Source organism: Leucoraja erinacea, chromosome 38 (assembly GCF_028641065.1).
Source record: "Leucoraja erinacea ecotype New England chromosome 38, Leri_hhj_1, whole genome shotgun sequence".
NCBI lineage: Eukaryota > Metazoa > Chordata > Chondrichthyes > Rajiformes > Rajidae > Leucoraja > Leucoraja erinaceus.
In genome coordinates this window covers 8,557,383-8,575,201 of record NC_073414.1, presented here as the reverse complement: position 1 = coordinate 8,575,201, position 17,819 = coordinate 8,557,383, and the positions used below count along the sequence as shown (strand labels likewise).

Sequence of the window (17,819 nt, the reverse complement as noted above, 5' to 3'; positions counted from 1 at the left end):
GACTTACTGGAATCCTCCTCCCCATGTCCATAGTGGCGCAGCGGTAGAGTTGCTGCCTCACAGCGCCAGGGACCCGGGTTCGATCCTGACTATGGGCGCTGTCTGTACGGAGTTTGTACCTTCTCCCCGTGACCTGCGTGAGTTTTCTCCGAGATCTTCGGTTTCCTCCCACACTCCCAAAGACGTACAGGTTTGTAGGTTAATTGGCCCAGTACAAATGTAAAAATGTTCCCTTCGGTTAAAAATCCAGATGCTGGTTTAAACCGAAGATAGACACAAAGTGCTGGAGTAACTCAGCGGGACAGGCAGCATCTCTGGAGAGAAGGAATGGGTGACGTTTCAGGTCTCCAGTCTGAAGAAGGGTGTAGGATTGTGTCAATGTGCGGGGATCGCTGGTCGGCACGGACTCAAGATTTAAATTTCAAGTTTCAAGTGAGTTTATTGTCATGTGTCCCAGATAGGACAATGAAATTCTTGCTTTGCTTCAGCACAACAGAATATAGTAGGCATGAATACAGAACAGATCAGTGTGTCCATATACCATTGTATAAATATATACACACATCAATAAATAATCTGATAAAGTGCAAATAGCAGATAATGGGCTATTAATGTTCAGAATTTTGTCCGAGCCAAGTTTAATGGTTGTGGGGAAGGAGCTATTCCTGAACCTGGTTGTTACAGTCTTCAGGCTCCTGTACCTTCTACCTGAAGGTAGCGGGGAGATGAGTGTGTGGCCAGGATGGTGTGGGTCCTTGATGATACTGCCAGACTCAGTGGGCCAAAGGGCCTGTTTCCACATTGTATCTAATATAAACTAAACTGAACGATCCTGACCGAGAAATCTATTGCTGTTCCTTCACCATTGCTGGGTCAAATTCCAGGAACTCCCTCTCTGACAGGGTGTGGGTGTTGCCGCATCTAAGTACTGCAGCGGTTGAAGCAGACAGCTCACTCTCATAAGACACAGGAACAGAATTAGGTCCTTTGGCCCACCTGCTCCGCCATTCGATCTTGGCCGATCTATTTTCTCCTCTCAACTGCCTTCACCACGTAACCCATGATGCCCTCGCTAATCAAGAACCCTAAGGAGGGTCTCGACCCGAAACGTCACCCATTCCTTCTCTCCAGAGATGCTGCCTGTCCCGCTGAGTTACTCCAGCATTTTGTATCTATCTTCGGTTTAAACCAGCATCTGCCGTTCCCTCCTATCAACCTCCGCTTTAAAAATACCAATGACTTGGCAATGAATTCCACAGATTCACCACCCTCTGGCTAACGAAATTCCTCTCGATTCTAAAGACACACCCTTTAATTCTGAGGCTGTGCCCTCTGGTCCTGGATTCTCCGACTACTGAAAAGACTTCTCCACACCCACTCTATATAGGACCTCTCAAGGACAATGAGGGAATGGGCAAAGCCCACGGTATGAATGAATTAAAAAATCTCAATCAGATCAGAAAGAATGGTGTTAAGTTACTGTACATATTACAGTGTAGGTTAGACTGCCGGATAGGCCCGGTTAATTAAAAAAGAACTGTTTATTGCCTGGGGCTAGCCGTAATTCAGATCTCTCATTTTAACATCCAGCATAAAATCTCAGTGTGAGCCACAACATCAAGGTCATTAACCCATTAACATGGCAAGGCAAGGCAAGGCAACTTTATTTATATAGCACATTTCATACACGAGGCAGACTCAAAGTGCTTCACATAAAAACATGTCACACAATAAAATGAAATAATAAAATGAAATAAAATAGAACTAAAAGAAAAGAAAAGCAAAATTAAAAATGCATTATAAAAAGTGCAAAAGTTAAAAGTGCAATGTAGTTAAGATTTAGCTGAAAGCTAAAGTAAACATAAAAGTTTTCAGTCTTGTTTTAAAAGTGGTCAAAGTTGAGGCAAGTCTTAAATCTTCAGGAAGTTTATTCCAGCTATTTGTTGCATAGTAACTAAATCCTGCTTTCCCATGTTTTGTATTTACTCTGGGAATCACTAACAGATTGGTTTCAGAAGATCTTAGCGGTCTAGAAGGCTGTAATAAGCAACTGATGGACCTGTCCCACTCAGGCGATTTTTTAAACGACCATAGGCGACCAGGCCACATGGTCGCCGGGGTGTCGCCTGTATAGTCGTGAGTCGTCCCCTCAGTTGCCCGAAGAGTCGCAGCGTCTTTCTGGTCGCTGCTGGGTTTTCAACAACCGTTACATCTGAGCCTTTGTCTGAGCCATTTATATTGGCTGAGCCTGAAATCTGCAACATCCAGGTTCAGGAATAGCTCCTTCCCCACAGCCATCAGACTATTAAACTCTTCAAACAAAAATCTGAACTTTAATAGCCTATTGCACTTTATCTGCTTATTTATGTGTGTGTATATATATATATATATATTCTATGGTATATGGACACACTGATCTGTTCTGTATTCATGCCTACTATATTCAGTTGTGCTGAAGCAAAGCAAGAATTTCATTGTCCTATCTGGGACACATGACAATAAACTCTCTTGAACTTGATCTTATAAAAAGTTGTACAAAGTTGAGGCCCCAATACCAACATCCCACTCATTACATAATCTGTGCCAACACTGTGTGTCCCACGGATCTTCCGCCAACATCAACATGTCACCTACAACACCGTGAGATTTAATTTTCATCAATAACCTTTCATGTGGCACCAGTTGCGGACTGGCCAGGGTGTCAGCTTGCCCCATGGCGAGTGGGCCACTGATGAAGTGGGGCCCCCTTTGTCTCCTGGCAACCAATATTTTTAGGCCCAGTCCGCCACCTTGTCAAATACCTCCCAGAAACCAAAATATAGAACATGTCACCACTTCAAGTAACTCCAAAAAAGTAGTCGGTGTGAAACCACGTCTCAAAACCACGATGACTTTGGTTGTTTACTGCTGAAGGCATTTGCGGTTCAATCCTGGGTCTGGCTTTCATTTGGGACCCAATTGTCCCCTTAATTATGCCTCAGGTCAGGACATCATTGTAGCCCCCCCCCCCCTCAGTCACGACTGACCATGGGTGAACGTCAGTCAGGGCAACACACAAAGAAAATCTGAGAAACATAGAAAATAGGTGCAGGAGGAGGCCATTCGGCCCTTCACCGCCATTCATTGTGATCATGGCTGATCGTCCCCAGTCAATAACCCGTGCCTGCCTTCTCCCCATATCCCTTGATTCCACTAGTCCCTAGAGCTCTATATAACTCTCTCTTAAACCCATCCAGTGATGGTGGAGTAGACTTGATGGGCCAAATGGCCTAATTCTATATTTAAGAGGGAGTTAGATGTGGCCCTTGTGGCTAAGGGGATCAGGGGGTATGGAGAGAAGGCAGGTACGGGATACTGAGTTGGATGATCAGCCATGATCATATTGAATGGCGGTGCAGGCTCGAAGGACCGAATGGCCTACTCCTGCACCTAATTTCTATGTTTCTATGTAATTCTACTGGCCTAATGGTTAATTCTAATGGCCTAATTCTAGCTTTCAAGAGAGAGCTAGATAGGGCTCTTAAAAGATAGCGGAGTCAGGGAGAAGGCAGGAACGGGGTACTGATTGGGGATGATCAGCCATGATCACGTTGAATGGCGGTGCTGGCTCGAAGGGCCGAATGGCCTACTCCTGCACCTATTGTCTTATCACTAACAGCTAAGATTCTTAATCCTATTGCTCAGGAAACCATTCTCCCATTTGTCCAGTATATAGGCATCATAAAGACACTCCTCTTATCTCACGACCGGGTTTGTTGAAACAAGGAACTGCAGATGTTTTTTTCAACAAAATAAAGACACAAAGTGCTGGAGTAACTCAGTGGGTCAGGCAGTATCTCTTGAGAACATGGGTAGAAGATGTTTCAGGTCGGGATCCTTCTTCAGAACTAAAGAAGACTCCCGACTCGAAACGTCACCTATCCATGTTCTCCAGATATGCTGCCTGACCCGTAGAGTTACTCCAGCACTTTGTGTCTATCTTCCACCGATCTAAACTCTCCATTCCCTGCATGTCCACCAGTCTATGGAAAAACGTCTTCAATGCCGCTATTGTTCATAGGTTCATATGTGACAGGACAGAACTAGGCCATTCGGCCCATCAGGTCTACTCCGCTATTCAATCATGGCTGAGCCATCTCTCCCTCCTAACCCCATTCTCCTGCCTTCTCCCCATAACCCCTGACACCCGAACTAATCAAGAATCTATCTATCTCTACCTTAAAAATATTCATTGACTTGGCCTCCAGAATTCCACGGATTCACCACCCTCTGACTAAAGAAATTCCTGTATCTCCTTCCTAAAGGAACGTTCTTTAATTCTGAAGCTGCCTCAACCATGTCCCCAGGCATCCACCACTCTCTATACACACGACTTCTTCACGCATTAAGTTTGACTGTGTCTGACTTCTCCAAGTTCAGCTTCTGTTTTCAACCCATTGCTGTTTCAAGTATCTTCGACAGTGCTTCAAGATCTCTTAAGGGGTTGGACAGGCTAGATGCAGGAAGATTGTTCCCGATGTTGGGGAAGTCCAGGACAAGGGGTCACAGCTTAAGGATAAGGGGGAAATCCTTTAAAAACGAGATGAGGAGAACTTTTTTCACACAGAGAGTGGTGAATCTCTGGAACTCTCTGCTACAGAGGGTAGTCGAGGCCAGTTCATTGGCTATATTTAAGAGGGAGTTAGATGTGGCCCTTGTGGCCAAGGGGATCAGAGGGTATGGAGAGAAGGCAGGTACGGGATACTGAGTTGGATGATCAGCCATGATCATATTGAATGGCGGTGCAGGCTCGAAGGGCCAAATGGCCTACTCCTGCACCTCATTTCTATGTTTCTATGTTTCTAGGTAATGTGTGACTTGGTCGTTGACCCAAATGGAAATGAAATTAGACTTGATGAATGAGATCTGAAGAATTCCCTACCCACCTATTTCCATCATTCTAGAATGGGAATGACGGGAGGAGAGGGGAGAGTGTATGAGAGAAAGAAGAAGAGTGCGAGAGAGGGAAGGAGAGAGAGGGGGGAAGGAGAGGGAGAGGTAGAGAGAGTGAGAGAGGGAGTGAGAGGGGGTGAGAGACAGACGGAGAGGGAGAGAGAGAGTGAGAGAGAGAGGGCGAGGAAGAGACCGTGTTCCACATTTATATGGAGTGTGAGAGGCTACTGCCCCTGTATCAATATCTGAAGGGGTTGTTCCTAAAGTTCTGGTTACATTTTAGTCCTACGATTCTTGTGTTTGGACACAAGGCAGGGTGTGGGGAGAGCCAAGTGGGAGGGTGGGACCTACCTGTCGGTCTACTCCTGGGCCTGGCCAAGATGGCCATACGTGGGTCCAGGCAGCAGGCGATGGATGGTCAGGCAAGAGTCGGCTGCCTGCCCCTCTTTCGGGCCTACGTCCGTGCACGTGTGTCCCTGGAGAGGGAACATGCGGTGCTCACGGGGACTTTGGAGGTATTCCGTGGGCGCTGGTCACCGCGTGGGGTTGAGAGTATTGTGAATAATGATTGTAATGTTGTACTATAATGACACAATATAATGTAAGTTCGTTTTGTGTATGACTTGATCTGTTGTAGTATTTGATGTGTTGAATAAAGTCTTTGAAAAAGAAAAAATTAGAAAAAAAAAGGGGATATTGCAATTTGTGTGCTGCAGTCTTGCATGTTGTATGTTGTTGTGGCAGTGTAGATGTTGACAGCAGGATGTCAGGACTGTCTTATGAGGAAAGACTGGATAGACTTGGTTTATACTCTCTAGAATTTAGGAGATTGAGAGGGGATCTTATAGAAACTTACAAAATTCTTAAGGGGTTGGACAGGCTAGATGCAGGAAGATTGTTCCCGATGTTGGGGAAGTCCGGGACAAGGGGTCACAGCTTAAGGATAAGGGGGAAATCCTTTAAAACCGAGATGAGAAGAACTTTTTTCACACAGAGAGTGGTGAATCTCTGGAACTTTCTGCCGCAGAGGGTAGTCGAGGCCACAGTTCATTGGCTATATTTAAGAGGGAGTTAGATGTGGCCCTTGTGGCTAAGGGGATCAGAGGGTATGGAGAGAAGGCAGGTACGGGATACTGAGTTGGATGATCAGCCATGATCATATTGAATGGCGGTGCAGGCTCAAAGGGCCGAATGGCCTACTCCTGCACCTAATTTCTATGTTTCTATGTTTCTATTCTACGTTAGGCCTGGGCATTCAAAAAACAACAACCCAAGCAGCCATTTCCTGACGTAGATGGGAAGGCAAGTTTCGCAGCTAACCGCGCTTCCTGTTTGGGGAGGCAGGTGTGGCGGCGATGTGCAGAAACGTGTAGCCGCACAAAGCCGCTGAGACCGCCACCTGTGGCAGCGATATGGGGAGCCCACCCCTGAAGGCCCTAACACAGCGGTGAAGCTCACAGCAGGAAACGCTCTTGTGTTAACCTCAGTGACATTACCCTGTGGAGGGCTGCTCTTAATGTAAAGATACATCAAGCCCACAGTGACCAGCAATCACCCCATACACTAGCCCTATCCTACACACAAGTCAAGTCAAGTCCATTTTATTCCTATAGCACATTTAAAAACATCTCTCGTTGACCAAAGTGCTTTACATCAGTGCGGGCACTAACGTTCTTCAAACAGATCAAGAAGGAACTGCAGATGCTGGAAAAATCGAAGGTAGACAAAAATGCTGGAGAAACTCAGTGGGTGCAGCAGCATCTATGGAGCGAAGGAAATAGGCAACGTTTCGGTTTGAGACACTTCTTCATGGTCTGAAGAAGGGTTTTGGCCCATAATGGTGCTACATACAGTGGTACATAGATCTAACAATACATACATAAATACATACATGTAGCCCTACCTCAGAGGTCCTCGAGAAACGCTTGTGAGTAGAAATAAGTTTTAAGTCTCGGTTTAGAGTTGATGGAGGGGGCAGTTCTGATGGGAAGGGGGATGATGTTCCACAGTCTAGGAGCTGCAACTGCAAAGGTGCGGTCGGTCGCCCCTGAGCTTGTGCCTAGACCGCGGGATGTTCAGTAACACCAAGTCGGCCGATCTGAGGGACCTGGAGGTGGTGCGGTGGGTGAACAGACTATTGATGTAGGTGGGGCCGAGCTCGTTAAGGGCTTTGTAGGCATAAAGGAGGAGCTTGAAATTGATTCGGAACCGCACAGGGAGCCAGTGGAGAGAGGCCAGGATCGATAGACACAATTTAACGAAGCCAATTAATCTACAAACCTGAAATGTGGGAGGAGACCCGAGCACCCGGAGAAAACCCACGCAGGACACGGGGAGAACGTGCAAACTCCATACAGACAGCACCGAACCTTGACTATACACTATATTCAATACTCTGAATGATGGCCAATGCACCATTCAGTTCTAGACCACCCTATCCACCTGTGATGCCACTTGTAAGCAACTATGTCTCTTATAACATCAAAAGAAACGTCAGTGACTGGGCATTACATAGCGTGGAAATAAATGCAGAGAGGGAATGATCACAGCAACTGCAAACAGGTGATTATGGAGAGAGGGAGGGAAGAGAGATGGGAGAGAGAGAGGGAGAGAGAGAGGGGGAGAGGGAGACTTCTCCCCATATCCCCTGACTCTGCTATCTTTAAGAGCCCTATCTGGCTCTCTCTTGAAAGCATCTAGAGAACCTGTCACCACTGCCCTCTGAGGCAGATAATTCCACAGACTCATCACTCTCTGTGAGAAAAAGTGTTTCCTCACCTCTGTTCTAAATTGCTTACTCCTTATTCTTAGAAACATAGAAACATAGAAATTAGGTGCAGGAGTAGGCCATTCGGCCCTTCGAGCCTGCACCGCCATTCAATATGATCATGGCTGATCATCCAACTCAGTATCCCGTACCTGCCTTCTCTCCATACCCCCTGATCCCCTTAGCCACAAGGGCCACATCTAACTCCCTCTTAAATATAGCCAATGAAGTGGCCTCAACTACCCTCTGTGGCAGAGAGTTCCAGAGATTCACCACTCTCTGCGTGAAAAAAGTTCTTCTCATCTCGGTTTTAAAGGATTTCCCCTTTATCCTTAAGTATTCTTAAACTGTGTGGCCCCTTGACTCCCCCAACATCGGGAACATATAACCATATAACAATTACAGCACGGAAACAGGCCATCTCGGCCCTACAAGTCCGTGCCAAACAACTTTTTTTCCCTTAGTCCCACCTGCCTGCACTCATACCATAACCCTCCATTCCCTTCTCATCCATATGCCTATCCAATTTATTTTTAAATGATACCAACGAACCTGCCTCCACCACTTCCACTGGAAGCTCATTCCACACCGCTACCACTCTCTGAGTAAAGAAGTTCCCCCTCATGTTACCCCTAAACTACTGTCCCTTAATTCTGAAGTCATGTTTCCTGCCTCCACCGCCTTCTGAGGCAGAGAAATCCACAGATGAGATGAGGGGAGCGAGGGGGATAGGGAGAGGGAGGGAGAGGGAGAGGGAAAACAGGGAGAGATAGAAGGGAGGTGTGGAGGTGGTGGTTGTGAGCTTTGTTAGCTTTCATTGCAAAAGGATTTGAGTATAGGAGCAGGGAGGTTCTACTGCAGTTGTACAGGGTCTTGGTGAGACCACACCTGGAGTATTGCATACAGTTTTGGTCTCCAAATCTGAGGAGGACATTATTGCCATAGAGGGAGTGCAGAGACGGTTCACCCAGACTGATTCCTGGGATGTCAGGACTGTCTTATGAAGAAAGACTGGATAGACTTGGTTTATACTCTCTAGAATTTAGAAGATTGAGAGGGGATCTTATAGAAACTTACAAAATTCTTAAGGGGTTGGACAGGCTAGATGCAGGAAGATTGTTCCCGATGTTAGGGAAGTCCAGGACAAGGGGTCACAGCTTAAGGATAAGGGGGAAATCCTTTAAAACCGAGATGAGAAGAACTTTTTTCACACAGAGAGTGGTGAATCTCTGGAAATCTCTGCCACAGAGGGTAGTTGAGGCCAGTTCATTGGCTATATTTAAGTGGGAGTTAGATGTGGCCCTTGTGGCCAAGGGGATCAGAGGGTATGGAGAGAAGGCAGGTACGGGATACTGAGTTGGATGATCAGCCATGATCATATTAAATGGCGGTGCAGGCTCGAAGGGCCGAATGGCCTACTCCTGCACCTAATTTCTATGTTTCTATGTTTCTATGTGAGGCATCGGATGTCCTCTCTGTTCTAACGCATGTTCACTCCCAGTAATGAGTGGGATGTACAGGATGCTGTGGATTCTCCATCAAGCCTGTAATACAACGAGTCAAGCTAACCAAAACACCAATTAACACAATTAGGATTGGTGGATCTCACTGGGGGAGAGAGAGAGCTAATAGATTGGGTTTAGCTGGGATTGCAGACGGCATGGTGGAGTTGCTGCCTTGCAGCGCCAGAGAGCCAGGTTCGATCCCGACTACGGGCCCTGTCTGTATGGAGTTTGTGCGTTCTCCCCGTGACCTGCGTGGGTTTTCTCCGGGTGCTCCGGTTTCCTTCCACACTCCAAATATACCGCTGCGACATTATCCCACGCACACTGGGGACAATTTTACATTTACACCAAAGCCAATTAACCTACAAACCTGCACGTCTTTGGAGTGTGGGAGGAAACTAAACATCTCTTGGTAAACCCACGCAGGTCACGGGGAGAACGTACAAACTCCGTACAGACAGCGCCCGTGGTCGGGATCGAACCCGGGTCTCCAGCTCTGCAAGTGCTGAATGGCAGCAACTTAGAAGGATGAGAGGGTATCTCATTGAAACATATAAGATTGTTAAGGGTTTGGACACGCTAGAGGCAGGAAACATGTTCCCGATGGCTAAATGGCTTACCCCTTAATCTTAAACTGTGGCCCCTGGTTCTGGACCCCCCCAACAGTTATGGGTGCTGTGGAAAGCTGGTGGAAGGTCTCTTATGTGCAGGAAGGAACTGCAGATGCTGGTTTACACTGAAGATAGACACAGAGTGCTGGAGTAACTCAGCGGGACGGGCAGCATCTCTGGAGAGAAGGATGGGTGACTTTTCGGATCATGAGTCTGAAGAAGGGTCTCAAGCCAAAACGTCGCCCATTCCTTCTCTCCGGGGAAGCTGCCTGTCCCGCTGAGCTACTCCAGCATTTAGTGAATGCTATTGAAAGGTCACTAAAACTTGCCTTGTTCAGTCAAGTGTGAGAGGCAGGAAGTCGTGTATGAACGCTCAGTCAGGCCACATTGGGAGCATTGCAGGCTGCAGTACAGGAAGGATGTGGGGGCTTTGGGGAGGGGGCACTGAAGGGGTTTGCAGGATGCTGCTCTGTGAGGAATATACTAGCTAGCAGGAGAGGATGGACAAGCTTCATTAGACACAAAAAGCTGGAGTAATTCAGCGGGACAGGCAGAATCTCTGGAGAGAAGGAATGGGTGACGTTTCGGGTCGAGACCCTTCTTCACTTGGACTGTTTTCTCTGAAGTGTCGGAGATTGAGGGGAGACCATATAGCATTTGATACTCCCATCCTGGGGGGGAAAAAAGACTTTGACTATCTACCCTATCTATGCCTCTCATCATTTTGTAATCTTAGTTTAGTTTAGTTTAGAGATACAGTGAGGAAATTCTATGTACTTCAATTAGAAGGATGAGAGGATATCTTATTGAAACATATAAGATTATTGAGCGGTTGGACACGCTAGAGGCAGGAAACATGTTCCCGATGTTGGGGGTCTTAGTTTAAGAATAAGTGGTAAGACATTTAGAACGGAGATGAGGACAAAAACGTTATCATAGATTTGTGAGTGGGTGGAATTCTCTGCCTCAGAGGGCGGTGGAGGTCGGTTCTCTGGATGCTTTCAAGAGAGAGCTAGATAGGGCTCTTATGGATAGTTAGCCAGCACCGCCATTCAATGTGATCGTGGCTGATCATCCCCAATCAGTACCCCGTTCCTGCCTTCCCCCCCATATCCTCTGACTCCGCTATCTTTAAGAGCCCTATCTAGCTCTCTCTTGAAAGTATCCAGAGAACCGGCCTCCACCGCCCTCTGAGGCAGAGAATTCCACACTCACAACTCTCTGTGAGAAAAAGTGTTTCCTCGTCTCCGTTCTAAATGGCTTACCCCAACATCGGGAAACTTATTCTTAAACTGTGTGTGGCTCCTGGTTCTGTAGATGGGGCATGTTGGCCGGTGTGGGCAGGATGGGCCTGTTTCCACTGTGTAACTCTATGAGTAACTCTAATCATCTGTATCAGTGACTCTCAACCCAGCAGGCTGGGCCTACACACATCCTGTGCTCACACAGATGCTGCCACGGCCCAGTTAGACTCAGCGACTAGGAACTGGAACCCCGGCTGATGTTCAAAATTAAACATTGAAACCAACCATGCAGTTCGACTTTGGAGTAACTCAGCGGGACAGGCAGCATCTCTGGAGGAAATGGATAGGTGACATTTCAGGTCAGGACCCTTCTTCAGACGTTTAGTTTAGTTTAAGATAGACACAAAATGCTGGAGTAACTCAGTGGGATAGGCAGCATTTCTGGAGAGAAGGGATGGGTGACGTTTAGATTAGATGAGATTATTTAATGACCACACAGTCAAGCTGGTGGAATTCAGGTTTCGGGTCAATAGACAGTAGATGCAGGAGTAGGCCATTCGGCCCTTCGAGCCAGCACCGCCATTCAATGTGATCATGGCTGATCATCCACAATCAGTACCCCGTTCCTGCCTTCTCCCCATATCCCCTGACTCCACTAAAGAAGGGTCTCGAAGGGTACAAGGTTAATTCCCGGGATGGCGGGACTGTTAGATGCTGAGAGAATGGAGCAGCTGGGCTTGTACACTTTGGAGTTTAGAAGGATGAGAGGGGATCTCATTGAAACATATAAGATTGTTAAAGGCTTGGACACGCTGGAGGCAGGAAACACATTCCCGATGTTGGGGCAGTTCAGAACCAGGAACCACACAGTTTAACAATAAGGAATAAGCCATTTAGAACGGAGACGAGGAAACACTTTTTCTCACAGAGAGTGGTGAGTCTGTGGAATTCTCTGCCTCAGAGGGCGGTGGAGGCCGGTTCTCTGGATGCTTTCAAGAGAGAGCTAGATAGGGCTCTTAAAAATAGCGGAGTCAGGTGATATGAGGAGAAGACAGGAACAGGGGTACTGATTGGGGATGATCAGCCACGATCACATTGAATGGCGGTGCTGGCTCAAAGGGCCGAATGGCCTACTCCTACACCTTGTGTCTATGCCAAGTGCTTTCCCTGACAGGGGGGGGGGGTGGGCGCTAATTCCAAACGACATTCCCGATCGCGCACCGCGATGGGAGAGGACTCGGAGAACTGGCCAGGCGTGATCCAAGCAAACAAGTGAACCACCTCAGAAGTAACTGGTACAAGTCTTTTATTGAGGCTAAATTTACAGCATTATAATCCCCACACCCCCCCCCCCCAAAAAAAATTCTTCAAATTTCTTTAGCGTTTCATATTCCATGGCGGTATTGTAGAATTTATACTCCATCCAAACTTGAGGCAGATACAGTAAGAATTATGTGCAAGTAAATTTTCTTCTACTGCTCCCATTAACCAATTTCAGATCAGATAAAGCATGGGTTAGACACAAAGTTAAGCACCCTCTCCATTGTCCCAGCAATTATCCCCACAGCAGACAGTATCGGCTCAATATAGAGCTCCCCTTCACACTGATTTCATCCAGCAATCGGAGGTCAGGAATGATAAAAATTTCAGATCGAGTTGCCCCCATCCACACACACACACACACACATACACATAAGACAAAAGTGTTTCACACTCGGTTGCAAGCTTCTACTGTGGTCATTTCACCCAGGTCAGTGGAGTTGGCGTTGAGTTATTAGACAGGTCTTGAGTTCGGGTGGTGGCGTTTCCGATCATATTGCACACAGCTGGCTCCTCCAGGTTAAACCGGGGAGACCTCGAACCCCACCGAGAGTTGGGGGTTCGAATCCAGGGGGCGGATTTTGGGAAAGGTGTCGGTTGGGTGGGGCTGCGCGAGATGGGGGGGGGGCCGCGGTGAAGTGTTTCCGTGGCGACCAGTGAGAGTGGGGATGGGAGACCCTGGGGTGCAAGGTGCATGAAAACATCCGGGGGGGGGGGGGGGGGGAAATAAGTCACATGTGAAGCAGGTAGAGGAACTGACATTGTACACCAGTGACTTGGAGGTGTCCTGTCCCCCCAACTCCCACTGCATTGCCCTTCGAAGTCAAGACCATCTACCTCGAACACCACACACTCACTTTTAATTTTGGCACACAGAGGTACCACTCCTGAACTATCGTGACGGGGAGGAGGGGGTCCATTTTGCGTTATTTAAGGCAAAGACACATTATCCTTGCATTAAATGGTTCTTTTTGCAGAAAGTATGAAATCCCCATATCTCACCAAATTATCTTTTAATTTTAAAAAGAAAGTCACAGCAGATTCAATCCCTTTGCCCTGATTCGGAGGAGGGGGGAGGGGAAGAGAAGGGAGGTGAACTGGGCAAGGTGCGTTGAATCAGTCCCCATTTTTCCCAATATGCCATCCCATTCAGACCAGAGGTCAGGACTTAATACTCCATGAAACTGCCTCTGACAGTGTTACAGTGAGCAACTCTGGGGAAAGTTCAAAATGGTTGTTTCAAAGGGGGGAAAAGAAAAGTTGTAAGCATCTGAACGGGGGAAACAAAGTCTTCCAAGTTACAGCCAGAGTTCAGACACATAAATGCCCAGAGTGTGGACATCTCCTGCTATAGGGGGTCCCCATTGCAGGTGCTCAGGGGCGACACCTAGCAGGAAGTGAGCGGTACAGCAGGGAACCCCTTTCACTCAGCTGAAGAAGGGTCTCGATCCGAAACGTTGCCTATTTCCTTCGCTCCATAGATGCTGCCTCACCCAGCTGAGTTTCTCCAGCATTTTGATTTTCCAGCATCTGCAGTTCCTTCTTAAACATCACCCGGCCTTTTGCCTGCTGAGAATTCGGGGAGATAATTAAAAGCAGGTTGTAAAAGTCTGGAGGGGTTGCGATGAGTAACGCTAAGGGCTGGGAGGCAGGCAGACAGGACGGGGACTCTGCATTTAAAGATTCACAAAGACCAGCAAATCAAAAACAAAAAAAACATGCACGACACAATTTTGATGGAATCCTGCTAAATGTATCAAATCTCGGCCCTGGTGATACTGGCAATTGTTGCCTTTGAACCTAAGGAGTGGGGGGGAGAAAGGGGGAATTAGCACCTCACGCCTGTCCCAGATGCTTGGCAGTGCAATTGGGCTGATCTGCCACCCCACCCACTCATCCTCAAGCACCTTCATTCCCAGCCCCACTGGCATCGTCTGATGTGGAAGGAAGGTTTCTCTGGGCAATGGCCCCACCATCTCATTAGCACCAGTGTACCGTAAGGTTGAGAGGAAGGAAGACCCAGGCCGACACAATTAGGGAGCGCCCTGAGTTTAGTACCGTTACGTAGATTAAATAATTCAAGCTTAATTTTGAAAAGCAACTTCAAGTTCGATGCCGCATCCTAAAGTTCTACCGTAGCAGAGGAAATTACCCGATGCAGAATTTGAAAAGTTCCCGTTCGAAACTCGACGATCACCCCCAAAATCATTCTGAAAGCAGATGGCGATCACATCCCAAATCCCAGCTCCATCTGTTGCACACAGGCCTTGAACCCCTAACACCAGAGGTATCGTGAGCTGAGCAAAGCTCCCCCCCCTGCGTTCTCCCACCTCCATAAATACTCCGGGTTCAGTCTATCAGATACGGTTTTCCCAGCCATCACCAATGGTGGTGTTAAACTGGGGAGAGGGAGGGGGGAGCTGAAAATAAAATGGCCAAGATCTCCACACCTTTCATAACACACACACACACATAAACACACACCTCCCACTGTGACAGTGTGTGGAAGGCGAGGATTTTATACACATCCAGTGCTGATGAACAGAACCAAGACACAGAGCGTTACTGAAAACTCCACACTCCACACGTTCTCCGTGGGGGGGTCTGAGTGGGCAACTTTATCAAGATCCTTCAAGCAGTACCAGGCTAGGTGGTGACATTTGAACAGACACAAACCTGCCCATTTGGATCCAAATTCTTATGGAGAACACAATGTGGGGTGGCACAATTTAAAATTTAAAAAAAAATTAGCTCCCCAATAACTTAAAAGGTGCCAAGGTGAAGTTTGAAGGCAATGATCAGTAGATTTATTAGTCAAGACTTCAAGAATATTAGCACTTTCATATGAAGAAAGACTGGATAGGCTCGGTTTGTACTCGCTAGAATTTAGAAGATTGAGGGGGGGGGGGATCTTATAGAAACTTATAAAATTCTTAAGGGGTTGGACAGGCTAGATACAGGAAGATTGTTCCCGATGTTGGGGAAGTCCAGAACAAGGGGTCACAGTTTAAGGATAAGGGGGAAATCTTTTAGGACCGAGATGAGGAAAACATTTTTCACACAGAGAGTGGTGAATCTGTGGAATTCTCTGCCACAGAAGGTAGTTGAGGCCACAGTTCATTGGCTATATTTAAGAGGGAGTTAGATGTGGCCCTTGTGGCTAAAGGGATCAGGGGGTATGGAGAGAAGGCAGGTACAGGATACTGAGTTGGATGATCAGCTATGATCATATTGAATGGCGGTGCAGGCTCGAAGGGCCGAATGGCCTACTCCTGCACCTATTTGCTATGTTTCTATGTCTATGAAGGAATAGTTACTTGGAAGCAAGGCATGATCTTACCACAGTGGTTCAGCTTTAGAGTGGAATTAACCTTAATTCTTCCGACCTTTGCTCACTTCAGAAAGATTAAGATTGTAAATTAGCCAATTATTTGGCAACGCAGGGCCCATAAGGTTTAGTAAGGTTGAATTTAAATAAAAACTTGCTTCCCATTCATTTACCAGTCTTATGTTCAATTATTTTTGTTACACTGGCCTATGCTCCAGTGTATTCACCCCCAACAGGCACCGATAGTAAAGGAAACACACTTTTGGTCTCATAGGTCACACACTTGAAACCTACAAGTGAAACTGCTAGTCAGGGTCACCTTGACGAGAGTGGATCCAATGAGAGAAAAAAAGTCTAACCGCACCCTCACTGTGTTCATCAAAACAAGGCAATTTACTAAAGAGAGATCTTGATAACATCACCCCTCGGTAGAAATAACTCATTTTTACAAATCTGTCATTAAAGTAACCAAGTTGCCCCATCACACACACACACACACCCCTCACAGGCCTTGAACCCACAGCACCAACGCTGCCGTGTTACAATACAGAATCGTTCCAATTGAAAAAGGCATGATGGATCTATGAGATTGATGTTCTGATTAAGGTCAGGGTTAGTGGGGGGGTGGAGAAATGGGGGTCTCTCCGACTGCTTCCTCGTTGCATAACATAGTGTGGAGGGCGTTTAATGAAATATAGTTGGGAGGAGGGGGGGGGGTTAGAAGTTTGGAAGCCGAGCGGTAACGCTGTAAGGGTTATCTTCCCCCCTCCCCCCTCCCCACCATTGCATAGCCTGTGTGCATATATCACAACCCCTCCCTCCCGCCGCCCCCTCTTAATTTCACCTCGAACACCAACCAGACCCGAGCTGGAATGAATTCGACAATTGGTTAGAGAATGTCCTCTCAGTCTCACCCCTCCCCAAAACAAAACAGAAATGTTTTCATTAAAGTAAACTTGTGTGTCTTGTACAAGTTAAGTTTTTTTTTCTTCTTCTCCTCCTCCTCCTTCTTCTTCTTAAAATATTTCATTCAACCAAAGCAGACCGAGGAAAGAGATTGTAATGCTGGGCGTCTCGTCTGGTTAAGATTTGTAATTTGAATTTAGCCAGGTGAGTCCTTCGTGGAGGCCGTCTCCCGAGGTGGCGCATGAGGGCTGCACATACCAATTCCTGTCTCTGATCCTGGTCAGGCCCAGTTTCTCCTGGATTTCGTGCGGTTTCATGGCATCGGGCAGGTCTTGTTTGTTGGCGAAAATCAGGATGATAGCATCCCTCATCTCGCGATCATTGATGATCCGATGCAGCTCCTGCTTCGCCTCGTCGATGCGATCGCGGTCGGCACAGTCCACCACGAAGATTAACCCCTGCGTGCCCGTGTAGTAGTGCCTCCACAGCGGCCTGATCTTGTCCTGTCCGCCCACGTCCCACACGTTGAACTTCACGTTCTTGTAGGTGACCGTCTCCACGTTGAAGCCCACCGTGGGGATGGTGGTGACGGACTGGCCCAGCTTCAGCTTGTACAGGATGGTCGTCTTGCCCGCTGCGTCCAAGCCCAGCATCAGTATCCTCATCTCCTTGCTGCCGAAGATCTTGGCGAACGCGTTACCCATCTTCGGTGCGGCGGGACGGGGGGGGGGGGGGGGGGGTACGGGAGGGACGGGAGGGGGGTAGGGAGGGTGAGGAAGGGGAGGGGGAGGGGAATACGGGGTGGGGTGGTGGGGATAAGAGGAGTCAAGTGGAGCTGCACAATATGTAGCCACAGAGATGCAACGCCGGCCGGCGATCAATGGGACGTGTAGTTTCAATGGAACGTTGATACAAGGCCCTTTGATACAAAGTCCACAAATTGCAACAAACGCCTCGATTCACAACCTCACCCGACAGCTTCCGCACTCATCCCTTCCAATGCCTTCATTTTTCATCTTCTCGGGGAACAAGAGAGAGAAAAAGGTTTTTCTCCCCAACACAACTCCTTGGCTTGTAATAATTTAAAAAAAAATTTGAGATTATATACACATCGGGGAGAAAATATCCATGAAACTGAACTCGCAGCCCCGGAGAGAGAGGAGAGGAGAGGAAAGGGCGCGGATGTAGATTGCAGCGAGCATGCGC

The 17,819-nt window shown here is 47.5% G+C and overlaps 1 protein-coding gene across 1 annotated transcript; it reads right to left on the bottom strand.

Moving 5' to 3' along the window:
* Nucleotides 1–12,354: 12,354 nt before the first annotated feature.
* On the bottom strand, nucleotides 12,355–17,338 carry LOC129714258 (ADP-ribosylation factor 6-like). The gene has a single exon (XM_055663808.1). It carries the CDS (start codon nucleotides 17,315–17,317, stop codon nucleotides 16,790–16,792), a length of 528 nt encoding a protein of 175 aa, XP_055519783.1. The 5' UTR covers nucleotides 17,318–17,338; the 3' UTR covers nucleotides 12,355–16,789.
* Between the last annotated feature and the right edge of the window lie 481 nt (nucleotides 17,339–17,819).